The sequence below is a fragment of the Labrus bergylta genome, chromosome 3 (genome assembly GCF_963930695.1).
Source record: "Labrus bergylta chromosome 3, fLabBer1.1, whole genome shotgun sequence".
NCBI lineage: Eukaryota > Metazoa > Chordata > Actinopteri > Labriformes > Labridae > Labrus > Labrus bergylta.
This window is the reverse complement of record NC_089197.1, coordinates 15933381-15950215: the sequence shown is the minus strand read 5'-3', so window position 1 is coordinate 15950215 and position 16835 is coordinate 15933381. Positions and strand designations below refer to the sequence as shown.

At 39.7% G+C, this 16835-nt stretch overlaps 1 protein-coding gene across 1 annotated transcript; it reads right to left on the bottom strand.

Moving 5' to 3' along the window:
* Nucleotides 1–160: 160 nt before the first annotated feature.
* Nucleotides 161–14336, bottom strand: itgb6 (integrin, beta 6). The gene is made up of 16 exons (XM_020637989.3): nucleotides 14134–14336; nucleotides 11913–11982; nucleotides 11492–11571; nucleotides 11074–11272; nucleotides 10730–10976; nucleotides 10467–10632; nucleotides 9666–9827; nucleotides 9363–9458; nucleotides 9011–9100; nucleotides 7601–7735; nucleotides 5831–6248; nucleotides 5527–5749; nucleotides 4967–5061; nucleotides 2434–2550; nucleotides 2183–2349; nucleotides 161–992 (listed from the first exon to the last, which is right to left on the bottom strand). Exons 2-16 carry the CDS (start codon nucleotides 11965–11967, stop codon nucleotides 894–896), a joined length of 2349 nt encoding a protein of 782 aa, XP_020493645.2. The 5' UTR covers nucleotides 11968–11982; nucleotides 14134–14336; the 3' UTR covers nucleotides 161–893.
* Nucleotides 14337–16835: the final 2499 nt, after the last annotated feature.

Genomic DNA, 16835 nt, shown 5'->3' with positions numbered 1-16835 from the left:
AATATTAAAGCGGTTAGAGCTTTATTCAACACGTATCCCTTGCACAAGAATAGGGCAATGAGAATACTTTAACCTGCAAAAGCTTTAGTTGTGCAAATTTCCAATTCCAATAATAAGACACCAAATGACAAAGGCACTTCAATAAAGAATATCAATACAGTTTAGGGCAAATGCATTTTATTACTTGTTCTTTACTTCCCATGAGTGAGAAGATAGTGACGTTTCTATTTGATAGAGTTTGCAGTTTTAAATATAAACAAAATAAACTTACCTTTAAACCTGCTTTTTAATGCCAATTCTGAACAATATATTCAATAAATATCAGGATCTTTCAGAACTCTGTTGTAACACACAATAAACTCTGAATGTAAGAAGTATTATTATTTTACAATTTCAGAGTCAAAAATCCACTTTGTTTATGTGCCATGCCACTTAAAAACTCAACTATCAACATCGAAGGCTCAGCCTTACTTTACAATTTAACAACAAACACAAAATAAAAAAAAATCATCCACCTGTATATTTACATTAATTAGAATAAAACATAGATTTCTTTTCAGTAGTAGACCACAGGAAGTGTAGACCTCTCTTTCCCAAGCTGCACCTTACAGTAGACGAAGCTGTGTTAAAGTATGACGCAGCAGTGAAGTTCAGTGTTTAACAGTACATTGGCAGAGCACTTTAAAAAGCAGCAGGTTCATCATGTAGTGTTCCTCTGTCACAGTGTTGTTTACTGTGGTATAGTCTCTGAATCAATACAAAGATTCATGTAAAAAAAATTGTACAAAATATTCTCTTTCCATCTCTCTCGCACTCATTCAAACACACACACACTCACTCACTCACTCACACAACAAAGTGCACTCAGGTGATGGTTCACCTCCACTTTGCCATCAGTAGGAATCCAGTGTAATAATCTTTTCTCTCTGTGTGTTCTTATAAGTTATATTTTTGAATGTTGACGTTGAGCTTCTGAACAGAGGGTTCGTCCCCTGGAGAGAGACAGAGGTAACAGTCAGCATTCATAATCTGATCAGAAAACTGAGACAAAGATATTTCTTCTGTGTTATTATTTCATTATTGTAATACTAGAAGCAATACCAAAGTTCTAAACCTTCATGACACACATTTCAAATTATGTTTTATTTTTTAAGAAGAATATGAGATTTTGAACCTGATGGGCATTCTTGTTTCAGGAAACCGTTATTTAACAGTGAAAAGTAGTGCTTTCATGAAGGAGGATTTTTTTTTGGAAACAGATTTGGTGTACTTGTGACTAGGTTTAGAAGGCTGTTGTAAGAAGCACTGAGTCAAAATACACCACATCTCCCATGTGCATCATAATCAAGGACATCAACTTTCAATTTCAGCTGAAACTGTGGCAGCCTGATTGCCACAGTTTGCTTTTAATGAGCGACAACTCAGCCAAATCCGAATACACACAGCCTGAGCTAAAATCCAACATGGCTGCTACTGCACGTGCATCAACAGTAAAGTTAAAGATAAGATAAGATACTCCTTTATTCATGCATTAAGCTGTAAACGATCACTGTTTATTAGCAACTTAGTCTTGTTTAGTGTAATTAAATCAATCACACAGATAGTAATTTGTAAGTTCTATCTGTGGACATGTTGTCATGTTGCCTCTGAGTGCAAACTATCACGTAGTGCGTTGTTATCGCCGGGTAAAATCTAAGAAAACAAAGGTAGACCTGAAGGTGCCTCCCAAAACACTATGGAAACAGTAGTTCTTCATCACTTAGAGAAGACTTTCCAACAAAAAATCCTTCATATTTGTCAAAGTTGTGCTTTAAGTATTTTCTTACATTAATTAGTGTAGACGTTTGGGAAGACGTGAGCTCAAAAAGGGAGATGTCACAGATGTCCCCTGATCCATCTCTGCCTTTTCCCTCTCTGGAGTTAATTTTTTTTCTACCTTTGTAGATTTATTTTCCTCAAATCAACTGAATGAAATTGTTTAACAAACAACAAAAGTTATTTTTTTATTTCAACTAAACTGCTTCATAAACACATGTTTGAAAAGCTAACTCATAAGAGAGTCAGCCTCAGGATTGTCACACATTTGGTGCTTCTTATTTGGATAACCTCATATTTTTGTTGTTTCCTGGGGTTGAAAATAACATAAACATAGGCAACCTTATCTTTTAAATATTGACCCTACCGTCTGCCATTTAGCCTTGGACCTCTCAGCCTCAAACTTGGCCACCTCTTTGCGGTCATGGACTGACACCAGCACTTTCCACACACCGAGCAGGATCAGGCCAATGCACACTATGGAGAGGGAGACCCCCAGTATAATCATGGGGATGTTGGGCGGCTCTGGACAACCTGGTGCAGGACAGAAAATAGGATAAGACTACTCATAGAACTCACTTTTGTTTTTCATATCATCTCAAATACTCTTAAGCTCACCATATATCTGGAGGTTGTATGCCGTGATCCCAGTCTCACCTGCCACCACACTGAACGAGATCCAGCACTCGTTCTCCGTCATTAGAGTGCATTGCATAGAAGCACTCTTGTCAAAATCTGAGAAAAAATGTGGACAAAAATATCCATAAGTAAGACACATATCCATCGTATATCACCTTCCCTTTCTGCATTGTCCTGAGAATGTAAAAGGATATACTCGCCTCTGTTGTGCTGTCAGTGTGATTTCCATATCAAAGACTACAATCTGGTGTGTGTGCATGTGTGTGTGTGGACCACGCCATTGTATTTCACATCTGAAGCCTGACAAATCCTCTGTGATAATCAGATATACCTCTCAGCTTGCACAAGTATGGCAGGTTTAAAATAATCTCCTCTATAAAGAAAGACGGGGGTCCTTTGGCTATTCACATGCACTACAATAGCTCTGCCTGTACGACAAGGTAAATAATATGTTCCCCATTGTCCACTGCTGGACATGGACATGGATGGTGTTGTGTTAGAGAGAGCTGGGGATACAGGCTTCATAGAGGAACCCGATTCGATGCAGGTCAGCATTCCTCCAAATCTCTGACCCATGGGAAAACTTAGCAGGGCCCAGTGTTGATACCACGATCAAAAACACTGCGGCTCAGGGAACAACCTCCAGCAACAAGAAGCAGGTCCAAGACAGGTAAGGACGAGGACAATGTTTATGGACTCATGGCTAATTTATATTGTTTTAATGTTGGTGCAGCTTAAAGGGTTATTAGCTAACAATGAAATATATACTAAAGGCTCAATCTGATCTATAGCGGGAATATTCATTATTTCTTTAGAGTTGTTATCATTGCCCGTTGCTGTTGTCATCAAGTAGATTTCAAACAATGAAAATTAGCATCATTGCTGCTGAAAGCCGGCATCTTAATTTCTCACAGAAAAGATTTACATGAGTTGCACGTTAGACAAGGGAAGCGGGATGATTCAACTATTGTGACCAGTTTAGGACACAAAGATCATGAAAGAGATTAAAGGTAGGTAAAACTTTGTCTCCAGGGCTCATCAGGTGGGACACAAAACAAAAGTGAATTGAAATGTCTTGTATCTTGGTTTAATGAGAGAGAGAATGTTACAGCTTACAAAAACAATTAGGATGAAATTGAATAAACCCGAGTCCCCAAACCTCAACGAGTGGAGGGGAAATAGTTAAAGAAATCTTTGAAATGGAAAAGATGACTTTTCAACCTCATGGCCCAGTAAGTGTTTCTTATTTTTGTCTTTGCTTATTCGTGTTTGTTTCTCATAAATGTGACAATGTACTAAATACCATAATTTAAAGTCATTTAAAAAAGGATGTAGCTGCTGGATAATAACTTACTCAACTATATCGACGCCAATTTTAAGAACTTTGTTCTTACTCTAACAGACTCACCTTACCTTTTCACTTCTTTGTGTGTTATATGCTATGAATATCCCGCTCTGCTCACTGTTTTTCAAAACTAATCACAACTTGTTTCCTTCCAGGTACTCGCTGATTTCATTCCATGTTAGAGCTCGATTAAAATCTACTTGCATCAAATCCAAGCCTGCCAGAGAAACTTCTTTCTTGTTATCTCTTCCAAAAAAAACCATTACATCAAAGTTTGGCTGCCAAAAAAGCAATGTGCTGAGCTTCTGCATATAAAAGACAAACCTGGATATCAGATAATAACCCAACATGAATGCTGTTTCTTATGTTTCATATTTTGAAGGTTCCCATCAGCTCTTCAAAGCACCAAACACACGAGAATATCCACAACAGCCCACACCCAAAACTAATTTAGATGTTAACTGAAGATGCAGGAAACAAAATATTCCCTGTGATACATGAATTATCTGAATCAAGTTTCAGGTATCAGCAAGTTTGCTGCACTGACATGTCCTGCTGTCTGCAGGGAAAAACATGCTTTATAAAATAGATGGGTAAAATGAAGTACATCTCTTTGAAGTTATCAGGCTAGTGCAAGCTCTCTTAATGGTTTTGTTCTTTAATATGATACATACATTATTAATATTGATTTCATAATAATGATTTGATCCGTATTATTCAGCCTCACATGTAATGAGATTATTCATTAGAGGTACTACATAGAAATGATCCATCTTAATGAGGATGAGCTCGTCTGCTTCATAATGTCATAAAGAGGCGTCAATTAATTTCAGTCTGTTTCATAACCATGTAGAAACTGCTCACAGGAGCTTTAAAGCACATCAATATGTGGTTATTAGTAGAACTTTGTGACATGTTTGTGCTGATATGAGGCAAAGCTTGACTGGCTTTTAAACAAAAAATGCCGAGTCTATATAGTTTTTTTGACAAGGAACTCTTCTTCCCACTCAAACCCAAAAATCTGATCAACCAAAGCCTTTTTTTTTTTTTTAATGTGATAACATGTCACGCCTACAAGATGTCCTACCTACGCTGCCACAGTTAGAATAGGCAAAACATCCTTAATCATATTATTGAAAACAGTGCTGTAGCAGGTTAGTTCTTTACCTGCTGTTGTGTTGATGAGAACTTTTGGGACACTGCACTTCTGATCACACAGCTCAGCATCATCCTTATCTTGCAGATGGCACTCTACACAGGTCCTGGTGTTAACACAAGCAGAACAAAAAGTTCTCCTTAAAGATGATACAAATACCTCTTGGCTCATACAAGTTAATGAGTCTTCCATCACTGACACATAGAGAACAAAGAAATCACAGTGTTGGTCACTTATCACAGTTTTCCCAAGGCTTCACTCTCTCTCTATCATCCTATAAGAGTGGTATCAGATGGCACTGGCCCTGACAGCTGCTTTACAATGCAGAAAGGAAATCTCTCGGTGCCGCGTTGGGGACATAAGTTGTCTTTTGATGTCACATGGAAGGTGTAGACACATGTGAACTAGGGGACCAGAACCTGATACATTTGTACTCCAAAGAACAAACGGATCACGTAGCATAGGGAGACAAAATCTTATATCTTTTAGGGAGAGAGACAACAATTACAGCCCGCAAAACCGGCCACATTACATCCTTTCTTTTTTAGAGATGGTGTGAATGTGTTCTCACCTTGCAGAGCTGCAGGCGTCTCCACATGTCGGACACTTCTCACACTTGTCCCCAGATGCTCCAGGTACGGAGCAGACACACTGGTCACACTCACACCTCCCCCGGCTGCTGCAGACAACGCCATCCTCTGACATGCACGCCTCTGTGCTACTGCTGCAGTTACAGTACTCGCCCGTCCAGCCGCGTTCACAGTGACACTCCCCACAGTCGCACATCCCATGGCCTATGAACGTACGATAATTTAAGGAACAGTTTTCATCCAGAAACCACATTAATCATTTCTAAAAATCGTTAAAAAACTCACCTCCACAGAGCTCTCCGCGGAATCGAACACAGGAGTAATCGTCACACTCGCAGTAAGGTCCGTAGATGCGTCCAAAACTGGATGCATGACACACACACTGTCCGCAGTAGCACTGCCCCTGACCACTGCACATTGATGACACATTGTTAGCGAGGCAGTTGCTCAACAAAGCGCTTTCTTCATTGCACTCGCACTCTGCGCCGAGGAACCCAGGCTGACACATGCACACACCACACTGGAAAGCCCCCTGGCCCTCAGTGCACAGGCTGCTGTTTGCTTCAGGAGGCTGCGGGCAGTCACACGAGCAAAGAGACTCCAGTTCCACCTCCAAACTGTCTTGTAAGCCCACCGGTTTGAGGGAGAAGTGCCGGACTCCTGACAGACATCCTGGGAGCTCCACAGTCACGTTGAATACTACCTAAAGAGCAAAGAAGAAGAAAAAAAGCCTCTTGACTAACAAAGGCTATACAACTAACAATGACCGGATCCTAACAAGTTAAAAAGATGATTCCTTCTTGCTATAGCTTCAGTGTTGTCTATTAAAACCCATTGATGAGCCTCGTTGTTGCACTAGGTGAATATGTCCACTGATTGCACATGGGCACTAGAGATCATTTTGTATTAATCCCACAAACACCATCCTACAATCATATGTATGTACTGGCCAAGAAGTCTGTATTAATCTGCCTCTGAAAAGAGTCCCCAACAGATTCACTATTTATTCCCATTTTATTACATTTTACTAAAATCTACAATGACCAGCCCCTTTGGAATTTATTAAGTCTATTTAACAAATTATATTTCTACATGGGACATGATTTTTATAATAAAAGAAGATTTTTATAATAGAAGAAAGTCATACACTTGCTTTAAAGTTACTGCCAGATGTGACACAGTGCTTTTCAAAGTGGGAGTCAGGACCTCCTTGGGGACACCAGGGGGCACTGGGGGATCTTTTTATATGTAACTAATATAAATGAATTTTTTCCAATGCCAATCTTTCAAAAAAAAAAGAAAATAAATGAATGAATAACAAGATTATGAATTGTTACTAAAAATAAGTTAACATAATAAGAAGTTGTATGTTTAATTTTTTTTAAATTTGCCATCGTAACATATAAAGAGAGGGGGCCATGCCTATTGCCGTATGGGGGGAATGGAAATGTTTCTCTCAGAAACACTAACAGGCAGGCTTGACTACCTTAATGCACTCTTCCTGTGTTTGGTCTACGCAAACAAATCATTCATCACACAGAACTGATACAGTTCTCTGCTGGACTAGGACTAAAGGGAGACCACTTATTATACCTATTCAAAGTCATTTTATCAGTTTCCTTCATGTTTTTGCTTTCATTTTCAAATTATTGTTCTTGTCCTTAAATTTACAGACAACTATAGAACAAAAACTGTTGTTTTCATTGCCGTAAACCTGAATGCGGGGGAGCTGCAAGTGCTGATATCTTTAAACGTTTCCCTTTAAATAGACCTGCCAGCCTGATCTATGCTTAATCGACTTAATGTTTATTATGTGGTCATCTAAATGTAGCATGTGCGTTGATCTTTTTTCTTTGCCAAATTACCACACCCCATATCTGGTTCACTTTCTACTTTAGTAAAGGTCCAATCAAATGATTGTTCTTTCTACTGTTGTTACGGTTGAGACTCTTACTAGTTTGTCAGTCATCCATAAAGCATTTTGAACTGCTGCAATGCCTGAATAAAAAGTTGTGTAAAAATTGAGACAAAGAGCAATACGAGGCTCTGACTGACCGTCTCTCCAGGTTTGATGTTGGAGCAGTGTTTCATACCAGGGAGGATGCTCCCATTTGGGCAAATGGCCGTAAAGGACATCTGGAGCTCCTCCGTATCTCCAAGGACCTCCAGTTCGATCTCTGAACGCAGCTCCTGGGAAACAGTACAGATTTGTTTGAGCATCTTGTATGGAAAAAGCAACTGGCAGCAAATACCTGATACAGAACAAACTCCTTTCCACTTTACAAAAGGAAAATATGACAGAGAACCAACGATGAACACAACACAGTAACTCCTATTGTAAAGAAGTGGGATTTCCAGGGCGTTAAGTTGAATTACACTTTCACCCTGCCCTGACCTGTTGCATGCTGTGGTTGTTTTAAACCACCTATCTACATCCCTCTTTTTGTGTGAGTCATCATCCCAGGTGTGCTTGTTTGCACAAAGCACCTGAGGAAAAGAGTGACAACTGACCTAAGCAGGAGGAAAGACGGTGTTTGACCGACTAATGACCTCTGTGACGGACTGTCTGGGTGCCATCAGAGGGTAAATTGTGTGTTTCCTATAGGCCTGTAATTGTACTTAGTGTGTCTTTAGGGTTGCTAAGGAGGAGAAACCAGGTAGATTTTTATAACACACTCTCAACTGAAGATGGATTAAAGAAACAAGTTTGAACAGATCCAAAAGACTCAACTGTTACAGGGTACCTATATTGCAGGGTATTAAAGTAACCCTTAAGCAACAAATCGCACATAATTGTAATGACCAATAACCTCTAAAAATATGACTTTTTACATTTTCCTTACCAATAACAAATGTCTTAAATCAGCAGATAACAAGGACTCCTCCACAAGGAGTGGAGTGTGGTTAACACGACTTAAAGTGGGTGTAGGGAGCACAACTGATGAAGTAATTAGACGACACGCCAATGCCGCCAGGAGGGATTTACCGAAGGACACGAGAGTGCAAGAGGCAGACACAGAGGAAAACCGTGAGAGAAGAGAGAGAGAGAGAGAGAGGGGAAGAAGGAGTAAGTCAGAGTCAGAGAGGCGAGGAGATCAAACAGCTGGAACAAGCAGAGACTTGCTGTCAAACATGCTGATGCAAAGTACTGGGTGGTGGAAGGAAAAAGAGTAAGAGCAGAAAGAATTAAAGAGGAAAAAGCAAGCGAGAAAGAAGAAATGGAGAATGCAGAGATACTGTCTGATGGCTGTGGTGTGAAAAAATAAGATATGCAGAAAGTTCATTCAGGCCTTTTCATTTATTTATCTAAATGTTTGTATTTAGTTCTTTGATTAGAGCCTCAAACCTAAAGATGTCAAAAATGTAATTGAACAGTTTACTGCCTTTATAATGGCAGATTTCCTATATTATATCTTAAGACCAGTGGCCACACATCCTACCACAAATCCAAGAAGGTTTATTTACTTTGTATGCCGTTATAATCAGTTCCAGGACGTTCCGCGAATCAGTCGCCAGGACTCCGACTGTGGCGCCAGGTATGACATTTGCATAGTTCTACAGAAAAACAACAGAAAGACAGAAATGCCAGTGTTACAAATGTGGGCAGACTAGCAGCTCAAACTCATCCGCTAAAGAGAACAGAGGGCTAGTTCCAACAGGTTGAATGTGATTGCAGCTCCATGAATAAATAAACAAAACCTCAGTAAACATTGTGCTCGTACTGTAGCAAGAAAAAAGAAAACACATTTCTCAGTTCTCTGGTTTCAAAAGATTCTACTGACCAGATATGTACACACTTATGGAAAAAAGCTTGTACCTTATAAATGTCTTTCTGTTTTTCTGTCACAGCAAATATCAGTAAGATATTGTTCTCCACCACCTTATCCATCAGCTGACCAAGAGTGGGATACTCCTGAATAGGAAAATGAAAAATTATGAAGTGTCAACAGTGAATGTCCAGTAAGTCAGAGATGACTAATAAGTTATCTCTGACAGTAAACTTCCTTGTGAAATATTAGTCATTGAACTAAGCTCATACAACAGATTCACTTAAAGAGACTGAACAATATAAGATGGAGAAGAATAAAACACAATAACAACACAAAAATGAAGGACTTACCAGTACTGTAGACATGGAGTATACGTTGTTGACATCCAGGTGACACTGCCCGTCGTTGGGAATCACAATGCCGGCCATCTTGCTATCCATGCCAAAGTGTGAGTCAGCATCGCTGACAAACACCAGTAAACGCATCGAGTCATTCCTCCAGCCTATCTTGTCCTATTAGGGGATACAGTATATTGCTCCTTTTTTTAAAAAATGCATCAGGTGAACTGGGTTACATGTACCCGTAGTTCAGTTAGAATCAACAGTACAAACACCATCTAATGCTTTAAATAATAGACCTCCAAAGTTGTATCAACCCGCCTTCTAAAAATAGTACAATCAAAAAATTACCATTTAATGTTCCTTCAGTAACATTTGCTTAAAACTACCGCCTCATGATTTCAGGAAATCACAAAGCTGTTTTTATGAATGTAACGGTTTAAATGTTTACAATTTATACGATTTTTTCAGATCTATTCAGAGATAATTTAATGCCTTATTGATGCTGTTGTGTTTTCATGGTGGCTTTGTTGCAAGACCAAATACTGCCAGATTTATCCTAAGTATAGGGAACACTCATGCACCATGGCTCAGTGGGAGGACATGGACAAAAAAATTGAGTTTATAGAGACTTCACCTGGTCCACAAGAATGAAACATCAGCGTCATCTTTGGAGATTAACTAAATATTTGGTATATGAAATATAACAAAGATGACAAATTCAGTCTAAAGATGAAGTTAACCAGACACAATCAGAAAATAAATCATTAAATGTACTGTCTTCATTCAAAAGAAACAAAAAACAAATCTTACCCCACAAACAGCTGCCTGCATGATGGCATCAAAGCCTCCCTCTGGCTCATCAATATTTGCCGTAACACGCTGCTTCCTGATGATCTCATTAAACTGGTCCGTTCTGCTCGTCAGTGACAAGACGTGTTTGTATCCGAATGTTGGCAGGCAGGTTAAGCTTACACTGCTGCAAAACAGCAGAAGACGAATTCAAACTTTTTAACCCAAACATTTATCAGGACAGATGATATAGCGCAACACTTGTTTTATTATTTATTCCATACCTGCAGGGGTTTCTGAGTTCTTCTTCTGTGATCTTGATGAAGGGCAGGACAGGTTTCTCCACAAAAGATCCAAAGCCCATTCTAAATTTACTAGTCAGCGTGGACATTTCTTTAGACAGAGTGGAACCCAGGTCTTTGATCGTCTCCAGATCATCGACCATGGATGCTGAAAGGTCCATCAGGTAGTAGATGTCCACCGGATAGTCCTGTGTGTGCTTAATCTTGACCTGGAAAGTAACCAGATTGCCTGTGCAAAAACACAATTAAAGACCTTATTATTGTCTGAAAATGAGGGGAGAATTCTGGAAGACAATTATGAAATCCAAACGGATGAGGTTGTGTACCGGGTCTAAGTTTGAGTGCCATTTTCTGTGGGGAGATCTGAGTGCTGTTGGTGTTGCCGGTCTTCTTCCCGAGTGGACGATCCTGCAGGATTTGGCCTTTGGAAACAGGGAACTCCAGCTGGTCCCTTGCGCATCCTTTTTCTAATAAACGATCCAGTGTGTCGCATCTCTCGCTGACTGAAAACCAGTCTGTGAAATTCTGAAAGACGGAGGAAAAAGTCACACGTTATGCTGCTCTACGATGAAACACTGAGACTGTATTATATGGTGAAAAAGAAAATGTTATGATCATCAACAGCAGCAAAATCTAAACCAGCTAGGTCATATTGCTGATCAGCCCTTAAAATCATACATTTGCAATGCATTACAATTACCTACTTCAATTTATGTATTATCATGTGCAATCTTATTTTCCTACCTCCTGCGTGCACCAGGCACAGTGGGAACTGATCTGCAGACACTGATCACAAGTCACAGCGCTGCCAGCTGAACATGATCCTGCAGTACACATAACACAGATTTTTACAGGTGGATGTAAACATCAAGCAGCGAATGAAATACACTCTATGGAAATTGTCTGAATTCCCTCAAAGCAAATAATGTTTTTTTTGAAGTAGGCCTAAAACATGTTTTGGGGAATATGTTAATTAAGACTTTAAAACGTTTTTACAGGTGTGAAGGTGAAGTTTGAAATACAATTTAAAAGGCTTTTGACAATAAAAAACTTGCTAACTGGTCATAAATACCAACACAGCTTTTATGGTCTACTCTTAGGGTGACTGTTACTCTTTGTTTGCACATTATAAACTAGTTGCCCTTGATTTGTAAGCCCTGCTTACCCTCCACGGTGTTGATCCAGTACCGCAGAATCAGGCTCAGCAGTATAAGCCCCATTAGTCCGCGAGGTTACTGGTAATGAGGAAACAGAAGAAGAAGATTTTAAGTTGTCTCATATTTACAGAAGTGAAACGTGTCCGGTGTCATGCCTCCTCTACTCAAACGAAAAGCGGGCTACACAGGAGAGCACAACTACCTGAAGAGAGCAGAAGGAGGTGAGTGGCTGCCTCTACCTGTGCTGCCTTTTATGTTCACTTCCGTCCAGGTGAGAAAAAGCGAGGCGGGCTCGAGGACAACCCTAACTCGCTAACTCATCTCTTTTCCAACCATAATTATTGGCCCAGTTTTTTTTTTACCCCACAACCTTTTGTTATAACCTACTTATGTAATGAAGGAACATATTACAACTGAAACACCAAAAACAAACTACGATTAAATAAAGAACATGAAAATGAACAGTAGTCAGGATTACTGCCAATGCAGTGGTGGAGTAAACTAGTTTAGAAGGCTACATTTGCTTAATTAGTTGGTTTTTTTTCTGCTTGCAGCTGCACACCTTTCCCTTGTTTAAAAAAATTTCAGAGGGTAACATCACTTTTTTTAAGCAGAAGGAACTTTACAGATTAAAGGTTTAGATTCATCATATCTTCATTATAAACTGCCATATATAATAATGGCATATAAACCCATGTGCTGCTCATGGGCTGCAAAATGTTTGAGTTGTCAGCAAAGACACATTTTAAACCCTTCGAAGGTGCTATATAACTAATTTTTTTTTTTAAATCAGAATAATGACTACAAATACAGCAGATGTTTTGCATTCCTATTATAAGGTCATTTACTGTTTATAGTGTTTTTGTTAAATGCAAATATCTGTAGGCTGGAAGTTATTTAATTTATAGCTACCAGGATTGTATAATGTTGTTTTTCTGATTGTGTTTGACCTTTTAACCTTAAATTCTTCTAGTTATGTTGTTAAAAAGAGTAGTATTTTACATGGAAGACTGTGTACCTGTAGGTTTAAAAGTTGCCGTAGAAGTTCCCTTACGACTGTATACCCTCATTCTATTAGCCTACCACATCAATGTAGTATAGGCTTGAATTAAGCTTCCCTCTGTTATGATCACATTTCAACTGAACTATGGCCGTTGAAGCATAATAAAATACAGACAGGACACACCATAAACAAACACAGCCTGTACACCCCCTATCACACAGACACCAACAGAAGATATGTTAATCTTTAACGACACAAGATCATGAATCACTGTCTTAGTCGCTCCAGATTCTTTTCAACATAACGACAACATTTACTCAAAGACAAAACCAACCACGAAGAACTCTCACAAGACAGAAATATGATCGTGAATGTGTGCATGAGTGTGTGTGTGTGTGTGTGAGTGTAATCAGAGGGGGAGGAGGGTGGGGCTGCGTAGGTGTTGAACCATTGACAGCTGCAGTGCAAATATCCCTGCTTGTACCAACTCACAGGAATCTCACAATTCCTCACCACACCCTTCCTGATCTAGGGGAGTCCCATCTGTCACCCCAAAAGAAACCCCACCTCCTCTTCATGAACTAATCCCTCTCACTGCTTTCTACTCTTCTTCTCCTCTTTTACTCTCTCAATGACATTCCTCTCTCCTTCCCCAGCTCTGTATTTTGATCCACCTTGCCCAGAAGCTCCCCTGAAGTGTCAGCCTGTGAAATTGGTGTTTCATTTTATACCGTTTTTGACTTAATTCATCTTCTTTCCTTTATGCCAGTCAACCTTTGATTTACTCCTTGCCTCCCCCCTTCCTTCTTCATCTCTCCTTGACTGTCATTATTTTCTGAAATTCTCAAATATCTCAGCATGATGCAATAAAACAGCACTTTTTGTAACATTCATGCCCCGTATGTGACTAAAATCTAGTTAGATGAAGGTAGATGTTAAATGTGTAATACGGTGTCACAATTGCACCATACTTTTTTTTTTTTTAACTTTATTCTTAATTCAAAATCTGTTGCCTTTCAGTCATAATTCAGGGAAGACATTTTTTTCCTCAATAACATCTGACAGCAGTGGCTGAAGCACATCATGGCCTGCTTTTAAAGGAATATAAGTCTCATCAAAATTCACAAATCCATAAATTATTCTCACACATATCCCTCTGTCAGCACTACAGCTTTACTACTCATTGAAACGGATGAATACATTAACCCTGCAATGAGTCAACTCACCTTCAGGGGCGTCCTCTGATAACATGCTGTCCCGTCTCAGTCTGTCTCTCTTGTCATCAAGTGAAAAATGGAGAGGAGTGTAGAAGCATCAGGCCAGTACATTCAGTCCTATTGTATCCCTTCAGCCGTCAGAGTAACAGTAAACCTATTGTAACGGCGCCCTTTATGAAGCATGGAGCAAAGGGTGACCCTGCTGCCCATGCTCCTTGGCTCATGTGTGCTGTTGTGTGTGTGTGTGTGTGTGCGCGTCTGAACGTGGGTGAGTGTGTGTGCATGCATACTGGGGTCATGTGTGGGTGTTTGCACAGGCTCCAACTTGCCCGTATGTGTGTGTATGTGTGTGTGCAGGGGGAGGCTGTGATGATACTGAGTGACAGTAACAACTGCAGGCTTGTGAGACCTCTGCAGGACCCAGCTTCTTCACTAAGAGACCACCTGACTGATGTGTAAGTGTTGCTCTCTAGAGGCCAAAGCTGGTGTCAACTGCAGCACAACACTCCCGACTCAGAGGAACAGTCTTTGTGATTGGTGCTATGTGGACTGTGTGACTTTGTGTGTTCGTGCAGTGCACATGTTTGCTCAAGTTCAATTGCTTCCTGAATTGAGGAGGAGAAGGAGGAGGAAGCATATGAGTGACGGTGCTGTAATAAAGCCTCCTTCTTAGAGAGGTATGGCTGGAATGCAGGTGTTTTGTGAGTGGAACAAGATAACAAAGACTTGGCCTACACTATAAAATAATAGAGTTTCATTACACCAAAATCCCAGCTTGTGTCTTATTGAGCTTTACAATTTGTGTGATTTGTAAAATGGCTTGTACAATATGCAGCTCAGTTTATAAGATTAAACAGAATATGCAGTCATGCTAGTTACTTTGTTGACTTACTTATATCACCATGCTACAACGCTCATAATGATGCTTAGTCGGTAGCTGTCCTAGCTTAGCATGCAACTAATGGCAGTAAAGCTGAGGCTGATGGAAATGTCATAAGTTTTGCAGGTATTTGATTGTTAATCCTATAATTGGACAAAAAGAAAACGTAAGTCCTTAATAGAGGTTAAATATACTTCTTATCTGTAAGGCAGATGTATTCTTAGACCCTCATCAAATCGGTGTCATCAAAATCCATCTCCATAGATTCCATGAATATCTGTTTTGAATTTTGAGGAAGTAAGAATATTTTCCCAAACTATCAAAGAAAGTTTTATCCTTCAGATTGCATATTTGTCATAATACAGAAGCACAAAGGTTCACAGAATTCAACGATAAACATGTCTAACCTCGGACTTCTTAGTGTAATATCAGTCGTTCGTCCTTCTGCTCTGATAAAGTATTGCATTCAACCACATTTTAAAGGCAAAAATGAAATTATAAGCCAACAGTTACCCTGTGGAATATTTAATTCATTTGCTTTGAAAAAGGCTTCAAGATCAATCAGTCAATCTTGATTTGAATAGCGGCAATTCATAACAAGTGTTTTCTTGAGACACTTTACAAAAAGCTCTTTGTTACATATGGAATATGAAGTTACAATTTCTGAAAATATAATTGATGATGTGTTTTTAGGAACAGTATTCCACCCTGTGTGTTTAATTGCTGACGTCTGTCACACTGAATTAATGACACTGGATACTGCAGCAGGCCTCCCCTCGTAGCGTTTGTGCCCCGGGTCTGACCTTCGGCGTTCTCTGGGGGCTCAGTGCCATGTGTCCCCTCAGCTGTGGAGACTTAAGAGTGAGACACAGAGCAGATGAGAGAAACAGAGAGAGACTCTAACAGACATGTATCTTGTGTTCAAAGGATTGGTTCCCTTATGTACAATGGGCACTTGATTGACGTGTGTGTGTGTGTGTATTTTCTACAAAGGACATGGATGTTAATATATATTCCTGGAGTCGGCAGGATGTATGGTGTGTGTGTGTGTGTGTTATGGGGGTTGACACTGGGTGTGATGGCTAATCTTGCACCCCGGTTGTATTTGATCCCTCTGACTGGTAAGAGATGATGGCATGGTGCCTTTATGTCTCTGGAATCAGCTGTACTAAGTCTGAGCTTAAGAGGGGAGATCCGGTGTGAGAGTGAATCTACAAATGCTGTCTGCCTGAAATAGAGCAGGAAATGACTGGGACATGAGTGCACATGTGTTGCACTTGTTGATCATCTGATCCACCAGAAGTTTGAATCATTTCATTTCGACATGAGTCATACTATACGATATCCCAGCTTTTAAATGTGTACTTTGAAAACCTAGTGGACAGGTTTGGCCCACAGCGCCCTCTGCAGCAAGTTATCAGTAGAGCACAATTAAAACAAAAAATACTTGACGGCAGCCTCGAAGGTTTGTGTTTTCATTTTTAAAAGAATAAAATGCTCAATTTGAGATTATTTTGCCCACGTGCAACACATTAAGATATACAGTGGGTACGGAAAGTATTCAGACCCCTTTACATTTTTCACTCTTTGTTTCATTGCAGCCATTTGCTAAAATCAAAAAAGTTCATTTTATTTCTCATTAATGTACACTCAGCACCCCATCTTGACAGAAAAAAAACAGAAATGAAGAACTTCTTGCAAATTTATTAAAAAAAGAAAAACTGAAATATCACATGGTCATAAGTATTCAGACCCTTTGCTGTGACACTCATATTTAACTCACATGCTGTCCATTTCTTCTGATCCTCCTTGAGATGGTTAGGGTTGAGAC